Source organism: Piliocolobus tephrosceles, chromosome 16, assembly GCF_002776525.5.
Source record: "Piliocolobus tephrosceles isolate RC106 chromosome 16, ASM277652v3, whole genome shotgun sequence".
NCBI lineage: Eukaryota > Metazoa > Chordata > Mammalia > Primates > Cercopithecidae > Piliocolobus > Piliocolobus tephrosceles.
The window spans coordinates 47,027,862-47,037,808 of NC_045449.1; the positions used below are offsets into that span (position 1 = coordinate 47,027,862).

General features: G+C 44.8%; 1 protein-coding gene across 3 annotated transcripts in view; it reads right to left on the reverse strand.

Annotated features, from left to right (window-relative positions):
- NPEPPS (aminopeptidase puromycin sensitive) overlaps window positions 1-9,431 on the reverse strand; it is a 99,912-nt gene extending 90,481 nt beyond the window's left edge. For 2 of the 3 annotated variants that reach the window (XM_023204312.2, XM_023204314.3), the window contains exon 1: window positions 8,963-9,431. In XM_023204312.2, the coding sequence (XP_023060080.1) occupies window positions 8,963-9,223 (261 nt within the window). In that variant the 5' untranslated portion in view covers window positions 9,224-9,431. The remainder of the gene's footprint in view (window positions 1-8,962) is intronic. The other variant, XM_023204313.2, reaches the window with a different exon arrangement.
- Between the last annotated feature and the right edge of the window lie 516 nt (window positions 9,432-9,947).

Here is a 9,947-nt window from a genome sequence, read left to right on the forward strand (position 1 = left end):
AGTCATAACCTTGCCTATATGCATTTATTTTGTTGTTTTAAACACAACTTCAAATTCATTTCCAGACATCTGAATGTTCTAAATCTAAAATAACAAAAACACAGATGCCCTAAATCACAAAGAAATGCCTCCAGAAGCAGGTAAGTACAGCAAGCCATGCGGAAGCTGTGCACAGCCCCTTAAAAGGAGGAGATGGTAGCCATTTATTGCAGCCAATGAATTACCGCTATGCTGACTGGCAGGTTTAGTGCTGACAGATCTTCCAATTTTTTTTTTTTGAGGCGGAGTTTCACTCTTGTTGCCCAGGCTGGAGTGCAGTGGCGCGATCTCGGTTCACTGCAACCTCTGCTTCCCAGGTCCAAGCGATTCTCCTGCCTCAGCCTCCCTAGTAGCTGGGATTACAGGCATGTGCCACCATGCCCGGGTTATTTTTGTATTTTTAGTAGAGATGGGGTTTCTCCATGTTGGTGAGGTTGGTCTTGAACTCCCTACCTAAGGTGATCCGCCCCCCGTGGCCTCCCACAGTGCTGGGATTACAGGCATGAGTCACCACCGCACCCGGCCTGATCTTCCAATTTTTTTAGAAAAAGCTATAAATTCAGATTTCATGTGCAATATCTCAATTTTTTATTAATGGTAACTAATTAAAGTTTTCAGAAACATTGTATAGACCAAACAAAATCTGTGTGCAAGTCAACAATGCTCTTAGACAACTGAACATACCACAAAACTAAGAACATCAGAGTAATGATATCTGCATGAAAAATCTATATATGAGTAATCATTTTATTAACAACCAATACATATTTAAACATGATTAGCTGGCAACTAAAATTACCTGACCTAAATGAGAGATAGTAAGTTACAAAGTCTACAATGAGCTATTCAAAATATCTAACACATAAAGTGAAAATACCTTGGCTCACAAAAAAAAAAAAATGCTTCTCATAAATCTTGTTTCAAAACAAAGATGTCACTTCATGAATGGCTTATCTTTAAAGTGGCAATATTCCTTCACACTGTTTATTTCACCAAAACATACCTAAACAATACTAAAACCTGTGTGTCCAACTGGCCATTTTTAGCACTACAGTTGAACAAAAAACAAAAAGAATTCAGCCGGGCGCGGTGGCTCAAGCCTGTAATCCCAGCACTTTGGGAGGCTGAGATGGGAGGATCATGAGGTCAGGAGATCGAGACCATCCTGGCTAACACGGTGAAACCCCGTCTCTACTAAAAAATACAAAAATCTAGCCGGGCGAGATGGCGGGCGCCTGTAGTGCTTGCAGTGAGCTGAGATCCGGCCACTGCACTCCAGCCCCTGCGATAGAGCGAGACTCCGTCTCAAAGAAAAAAAAAAAAAAAGGAATTCTTGGCCTATTCAGAAGTTGACTTAAAAATTCAGCAACACAAGTTGCGGGGCACGGTGGCTCACGCCTGTAATCCCAGCACTTTGGGAGGCCGAGGCAGGCGGATCATGAGGTCAGGGGTTCAAGACCAGCCAGGCCAACATGGTGAAACCTCATCTCTACTATAAATACAAAAAATTAGCCGGGCGTGGTGGTGGGTGCCTGTAATCCCAGCTACCCGGGAGGCTGAGGCAGGAGAATTGCTTGAACCCAGGAGGTAGAGGTTGCAGTGAGCCAAAATCGCACCATTGCACTCCAGCCTGGGTGACAAAAACAAGACTCTATCTTAAAAAAAAAAAAAAAAAAAAAATCAGAAACACAAAGAAATGAAGCATTTACTGGGGTATGCTCCAATGGGTAAAACGAATAAAAACCTTTCTGAGTTTGAAGTGTATGCCAGCAAAATAATAACTATGGTTTAGTTACTGGTCTTAACCATTATCTAGGCAACCACACTTTCACCCATCAACATCTACAGTGAATTTCACAGTAGCCAAGCAGTTAATCCACCAACGTCAAGATACCTGTACAACATTATACATGCCAAATCACACAGCGCATTACTATTGCAACCATTTGAGAGAAAGTATTTGTGCATTTTGGAAAGGCACCATGCACAACATCCAATTACAAGTTCCAACTCCTCCTATGTTTAACGGAAAACTCACCTGTTTACACTAATGAATTAAGCTGTTTCTTGAATTGCTACTAATTTTTTTTTCCAGGATACTACCATTTCTGGAAGGGTGGGAGGGAGGAACCAAAGGAACAAAGGTACTTATCTTAAAAATAGAAATCCATTCAAATTTTAAAAATTGGTCAGTATCCTATCTCATATTAGAGATGCACTGATTTAAAAGTTGACCAATAATGGGATAATCTATGGAAAGTGTCTGTTTTAGCACTTAGTGCCTCATATGTAGTCATCACTTAACAGATGTGAAGACATACACATACACACACAGGTTAAACTGTGCTCTCATATCATCTCACAGCACTCACCTAACAGTTTATAAAGCTTCTGATCAGAATTATATGAAGTTTAAAAACAATGCATTGTATTATATGGCACTTTGGATATCAACATATGTGTACTACCCCAAGAAGGTAATTTAAAATATCTGTTTGGACATAAGTGTATGTGCTGACTACAACGCAGTATAACACTGCTCTTTGTGATGCTGCTCTTCCCAACAGTAGTGCTGACCTGATGATGTAGTACATGATTTCTCACCTTTGACGCCTTCGTGATAGTAAATATTAGCTGTGTGTTCCACTATCAAAAAAACAGGTAATAATTCAAAGAAATTTCAGCATTAAAATCTTCAGTTTCCAAGTTTAAAACAGAAGTAAAACAAAGTTGGCATATAAAAGTACACTGATAACAAGCTCATTTTCAATTTTTCTACTTGATGTTATTAAAGAATAGAATGTTAGTGTATCCTTGCTTTGTTTCAAACCCAGGGTTAAGCCTTGTTGGCCTCCTATATAGACTGTACTTCAACTGAGTCAAATACTAAGTAAGGGCTGTACCAGAGAGGCAGCTTGAAGCCTGGTAACAACTTTACAATGGAAGTTTCCTATGAGCTAGGGAGGCGAAATCGGAGATAATATTTTCCTGAATGAGTCTTTACTACGGTCACTCAGGAACATATCTTACATGTACTACAGTAAGACTCAAGAGGGGTTTTTCCTGATTGCCAATGTCCTGAGATTTTAGTAAAAGAAAATCTCCAGTGTGACAATTCCAAATGCCAATCAGTCTGAAGCCTGAGTCACTTTTGCCTAATAAAACTGATTTCACCATTAAAATAGCAATAATTGTTGCCTTGCTGGAACAGTTCTATAATAGCTAAGGACAGTAAGAAGCAAATAATCAGTAAACTCAAGTTGAGCCAAGTTTTCTAACAAGAGACACTGAAAAGAGCCACTTGCAGAAGGTCAAAAATAATTACCATTAATGTAAAAACGCAAAACGCACAGAATACTGGTATGTGATGTTTGTGGCTACTAACATGCAACTAGACTTTTAAACTATACATAGGAATGAAAAGAAATAATTATGCACCTACCTGAAGACTGAAGTTACTTCTAGGGGTGGGGTGGGAAGAGATGGAAATGGGCTTTAGTGGTATCTGTGACATTTTATTCCCCCCCAAAAAAGCATGCACAGTCTGATGAAAATGGGGCAAAATGTTAATATCTATTTAATCTCACAGTGTGTGACTTTCTTGTATTTCTAAAATATTTCCTAATTTAAAATAAAATTTTAAAGAGATTACAAGTGACCAAATAAACCAAGAACCACATACTTGCATGGTGTTCAAAACTAAATCACTAAAATCTAAAGAACTAATCTCAGTTAACAACAAAAGCCATTAGAAGGCTCAGTTCTTTCCCAATGACTCACATACAGATTAGAGTAAGATTTACTTTACAATAAGAGCAGGCTCATTTATGTGGCAAAGTTCAGAGAAGCTTTACAGATAATTTACTACTCAAGACCACATTTACCCAGGTTGTATCAGAGTATCAGTTATATCTAGAACCAGGAAGTTAAAAAAAAAAAAAAAAAAAAAGGCCTGGAGGAAAAGCCAAAATAGGTGATACAAAGTCCATACAATAAAACACATACCCTTTACTCAGAAGAGAATCCAACAAACTCTCACATAGAAATTGATTTTTTAGCCCCGACAAGCTTGTTTATCTGGCTTCTAAGGCTTCTTCTTCAGAAGTTCAGTAAAATATGAGAGAGAAGAAATTGCACAATAGGCAGCAACAAGGCACAGTAAGCAGCAAGAAGAACATGAGGGTAAGGAAAACTAAACAACTTTAAAGAACAGATATGGGCTGGCCGGGTAATACAGGCTCAGGCCTATAATACAAAAATTAGCTGGCCTTGGTGGTGCACACCTGTAATCCCAGCTACTCTGGAGGCTGAGGCAGGAGAAACGCTTGAGCCCAGGAGGCAGAGGCTGCAGTGAGCCCAGATCGCGCCATTGCACTCCAGCCTGGGCAACAAGAGCAAAACTCCGACTCAAAAAAAAAAAAAAGCAGCTGGGCGCGGTGGGTCACACCCGTAATCCCAGCACTTTGGGAGGCTGAAGCAGGTGGATCACCTGAGGTCAGGAATTCAAGACCGGCCATGGAGAAACTCAGTCTCTACTAAAAATATAAAAAATTAGCTGGGCATGGTGGCGCATGACTGTAATCCCAGCTACTTGAGAGGCTGAGGCAGGAGAATTGCTTGAAGCTGGGAGGCGGAGGTTGCAGTGAGCCGAGATCGTGCCATTGTACTGCAGCCTGGGCAACAAAAGCAAAACTCCATCTCAAAAAAAAAAAACTGAAAGAAAATATGCAGAATTTGGGCAAAAAATTTGTAACACAGGATTGACAATAACCATTTAGCTGCCAAATTTTTCATCTGCCAAACAAACTACTATATCAGCAACTCTTCACATACTGCCAATTTGGTTATCTCCAACATGAATATTTTGTTAGCAGAGGCCAGCGGTTGGCTAGGATATCCTGATTTCTGGCCTTGAATGATAAACTTAGTTTCTCTAGCACAGGTAAAATATTTCCATAAGAAAAAGCCCAGCTGGGCACGGTGACTCACGCCTGTAATCCCAACACTTTGGGAGGCCGAGGAAGACAGAATAAAGTCAGGAGATCAAGATCATCCTGGCCAATATGGTGAAACCCCATCTCCAGTAAAAATACAAAAAAATTAGCCAGGCATGGCGGCGCGTGCCTGTAGTCCCAGTGACTCAGGAGGTTGAGGCAGGAGAATTGCTTGAACCCGGGAGGCAGAGGCTACAGTCAGCTAAGATTGCGCCACCGCACTCCAGCCTGGGCAACAGAGCAAGACTCCGTCTCAAAAAAAAAAAAAAAGAGAATGCCCAATTATTGTACCAACCACTACACACTCATAATCATTAATAGTAGTCACACACAGAAACTTGTAATTCATTTTAATTAATTATCCACAAAGGGAGAGGATCAAAATATGAAATATCTACAAAAGTCCACTGCTCTCAAGTATCCAGTGTAAAGGGAGGGGACAGGGAATGAAATAAATTTTGGGCCTAGAGAAACTTCTGTATAACAAATTTTCAAAACCAGATAAACCACACTAATGTGAAAGATAACTAATTTTTCAGTCACTGAACATGGACTAATTTCTTCACCTTCTCCAGCAGTCCACACCCCAGTCTAGGTTAAAAATCCACTAAAGGCCGGGCGCGGTGGCTCAAGCCTGTAATCCCAGCACTTTGGGAGGCCGAGACGGGCGGATCACAAGGTCAGGAGATCAAGACCATCCTGGCTAACACGGTGAAACCCCATCTCTACTAAAAATACAAAAACTAGCTGGGCGAGGTGGCGGGCGCCTGTAGTCTCAGCTACTCGGGAGGCTGAGGCAGGAGAATGGCGTAAACCCGGGAGGCGGAGCTTGCAGTGAGCTGAGATCCGGCCACTGCACTCCAGTCCGGGCTACAGCGCAAGACTCCGCCTCAAAAAAATAAATAAATAAAAATAAAAATAAAAATCCACTAAGTTGGCTGGGCATGGTGGTTCATGCCTATAATCCCAGCCCTTTGGGAGGCCAAGGGAAGGGGATCACCTGAGGTCAGGAGTTCGAGACCAGCCTGGCCAACATGGCAAAACCCTGTCTCTACTAAAAATACAAAAATTAGCTGGGTGTGGTGGCACACACCTGTGGTCCCAGCTACCTGGGAGGCTGAAGCAGGAAGACTAGCTTGAACCTGCGGGGGGCGGGGGGTGGGGGGGCGGGACAGGGGCTGGGGCAGGGTGGAGGCTGCAGTGAGTCAAGATGGTCAAGATCATATCACTCACTCCAGCCTGGGCGAAAGAGCTAAACTCCATCTCAAACAAATAAAAATAAAAAATAAAATAAAATAAATCCACTAAGTTTCTAATATGTAACCTGTAAAAATACTCTGGGCTTATCATAAAATTTTGTAACTAAAGCAACTAAGCAACTTGCATGTTTGTGTTATGTGATTCCAACTGTTACGAAACTGATCCAATATCAGTTATAAATATGTTTCCACAGATAAGAATTTTGTCAATAAATTTCCACAAGATATCACCTAATGCTACAATTTAAATGTACTGCTCTAATTCATGGATTTCAAAAACTTTTAATATATGCTTTTTACTTCTTACCAATGTTAATTCCTCTTTTACCCTTCCAAACATGTCAATTAGTACAATTTAAAAGTCCAATCATCCTTTAATAAAACCTGTTGGAATTCACTATTGTGTCATCCTTGTGTTGCCATCTAGCCTGAAAAAAATTTCTGGAAAAAAAGTGTTTTAAAAAGTTCATGTTACTTAAAAAAATCCATTTATTTCCCTTGCATCAAATTAACAAGTCCCTGCTAATATTTAGTATATCACCATATGCTCCCTCAATGGCACAAACCAGTCTTCCACAAAAGTAGAAAAGAGGTAAGGAGAAACATGTCACTGCTTGTTGTTCTATCCCGATACTTAAATCAAATTCAGTTCTTTAATAAGTAATCATTTAAAAAGGTGTACTTTTTTCTGGACTTTTCCCAAAATATGTTTGCCTCCGAAAATTATGAACCCATTTTGGCAACTAATAGGGTGAATAAACAAATGTTTTTTAATGTTAGTCTTTTCACATAATGCAAACCCATTCATCACTAGGTTCTCTTTCCCAAAGGTTTGCCAAGTCACAAGACACACTACTGTTTACAATCCCTCCCATCTGCCCCTTGCCAATATATATCAAACACTGTAGTCACTTGGCTTAAACCATAGTTTCCCAAATAACCTTCTCAAATTCTAATTCAGATCCAAGATTCATTCATTCTGATTCATATTCTTAATGGAAAATTTGTAAATCACCTGTTTTTCACTAAGTTCTGCCTTTTGATGCTGCCAAATCCTAGAGCCCTCTTGCTTTCACACCAGTGCCCCAAATGGGACAGCTATGTTATCTGTCACAGATAAGTATACAGATAACTGTATTTTTAAATTCTGTACTTTTAGACATATTTTTGGTCTGAATACCGTACCCTCTTGGCTTTCAAAGACAACTACCAACATTCAATTCATCCGAGTACCAGTCTTCATTTCCTTCATTTCATTGCTATATACACCATGTTCTTTAAGGTTGGAGCCTACTGATTTCCCCCCATCCCAGACTGTACTAGGAAGAGAAATGAAACAAAATATATTTACTAACATTCTATTTACAGATAACTATCAAACAGTTCCCATTTTTATTACAGGCTTCCTATTACATAGTATCATAAATGCCTATTGTTCAGGATGTTTGTCAGGCATCTATACTGATGGTCTCCAAAATCAAACAGATAATGCTGCGGGAGGAGGGAGGGAAGCATGATTCACCAAAAACTGCAGTGAAGAGTAATGGAATATTTTCACCAGTGGTATGTTATAACTAATAGCTTCTTTCTTTCTTTCCTTTTTTTTTTTTTTTTCTTTTTTTCGCCCAGGCTGGAGAGTGCAGTGGCGCGATCTCGACTCTACAACCTCTGCCTCCCAGGTTCAAGTGATTCTCCTGCCTCAGCCTCCCCGGAAGCTGAGATTACAGGGGCCCACCACCAAGCCCCGCTAATTTTTAGTAGAGACGGGGGTTTCACCATGTTGCTCAGGCTGGTCTCGAACTCCTGACCTATAGTGCGCCCGCCTCGGCCTCCCAAAGTGCTGGGATTACAGGCATGAGCCACCGCGCCCAGTCAGCTTCTTAGAGGAAAGTACTGCTAAGCAACCATCACGGTAGCAATAAATCCACCAGCTTCGAAGGCTGCAAAGCTAGGAAGATAGGAAAAGCGGAGATGGGGTCCTCCCGCAGCTTCTCTAGAGGTTAGGAGAGAACAAAGTCACTGCTGCACTGTCACTTGAGGGAAAGGGGGAGGGGGCGGATCATCTTGGAAACCCAGCCCCTGGGCTGGAGCAGGCGGGGAGAAGTCAGCGAGGCTGCCTGGGATTAACATTCTCGTTCTCACCCTCTCCCCCTTCTAGAAGCTCCCCTCCTCGCTCCAGCGCGGCGGCCAGAGTCCCAGATGACCACCCCCTCCAATGTATCACTCAAGGGGTGTAGAGAGAAACCAAAGAAAGAACTGAGTCAGGTGGTTGAGCAGAGCGGGGACTCCCATGACCTCTCCGTCCTCCCCCAACACCCTCCAGCCTCCCCCGGAACACTATCAAGCCTAGAAGGGTCCGGGGCGGGGGAAAAAGCCCCACACAGGTGTGCTCGCCAGGGAGGGGCGCAAGGGCCGGGCGGCGGGCTCCACAGAGCTCCCGCAGAGCGGCCCCAGCCCGAGCCCCAGCCCCAGTCTCAGCTCCGGCCCCGGCTCCAGCCCCAGCCCCAGCCCCAACTCAGCAAGGCAGAGCACGCCGACTCCGGCGCCCCGCGGCCGCCCAGCCCCGACCCGAGGCCCGTCCGCCCTCCCAGCCGGGCCCTGAGTCCAGCCCGCAGGCGCGGCCTAACTGCTCGCCCCGCAGCTTGCCCCGGCGCCCGAGGGTCGCTGTACCTGGGCGGCGGCCTCCAGCTTGCCCTCGAAGGTGAAGTCCAGCAAGTCGGGCTTGAGGCAAAGGCTGTAGTTGATGGGGGAGACATCGGCAGGCAGCCGCTCGAAGGGCCTCTTCTCCGGCATCGCGGCGAGGCCCAGGCTGTGGAGGCGGCGGCGGCGGCGAAAGGAGCGGCTGAAGAGGAGAAGGAGGAGGGGAGGAGGCGGAGGGCCGAGGAAGAGCAGGCGGCGAGCGAGGGAGGGGGCGGCAGCTGCCAGCCACATCCACCGAGCGCGGGCGACCGCCGGAGGAGAGCTACCGGGGGAGCCTGGGGGGCGGGGGAGAGACCCAGCCGGAGCGCTGGAGGCTGGGTGGGAGGCGGTGCGGGCGGGCTGCCTACGGGGAAGGGGGCGGAGGGGAGGGAAGGGGAGGAGGGCCCGCAAGGAGGGAGGGAGAGAGGGAGGCGGTGGCGGCGGCGGCTGCGTGCGCGGCCCCGCCGGCCGAGCGCGCCCCCGTGGAGGGCGCGCGCACGCCGGGGCAGAGGGCGGAGCGGCGAGGGCTAGGGCGCGGCCAGCTAGGCGGGAGGGCGCAGGGTCTCCGGCGCTGCACCTGTCGGCGCCGTTCAGGACTGGGGGCGTCCTTCCAACTGGAAGGAGCCGGGAAGGGCTTGATCAGAGGAAGGAAAGGCTTAAGGACCCCTGGGCTGCCTCGGGAAGTTGAAGCCTACGCAGTTGGTCAGTTCAGCCAGGGTCGCATGCATAAAATACCAGTTACAAGCAAAACCCCAAACTGGATTCTGCCTCCAGGTCAGCGAAAAGCCCTGACTTGAGGCTCTTTGTCCTCAATTCCTGTTAAGTAGCAAATTCAAAGGATGATTTGAAAATGTTTTGTCATAAAACCTTTAATAACCTAGGTTATTTCAACCAATGAGATTTGGGCTTTCTAGGGAGTGATTTCAAAAACTAGAATTTTGTTTCCATGATTTAATGTTTAAAATGGGATGTTTCG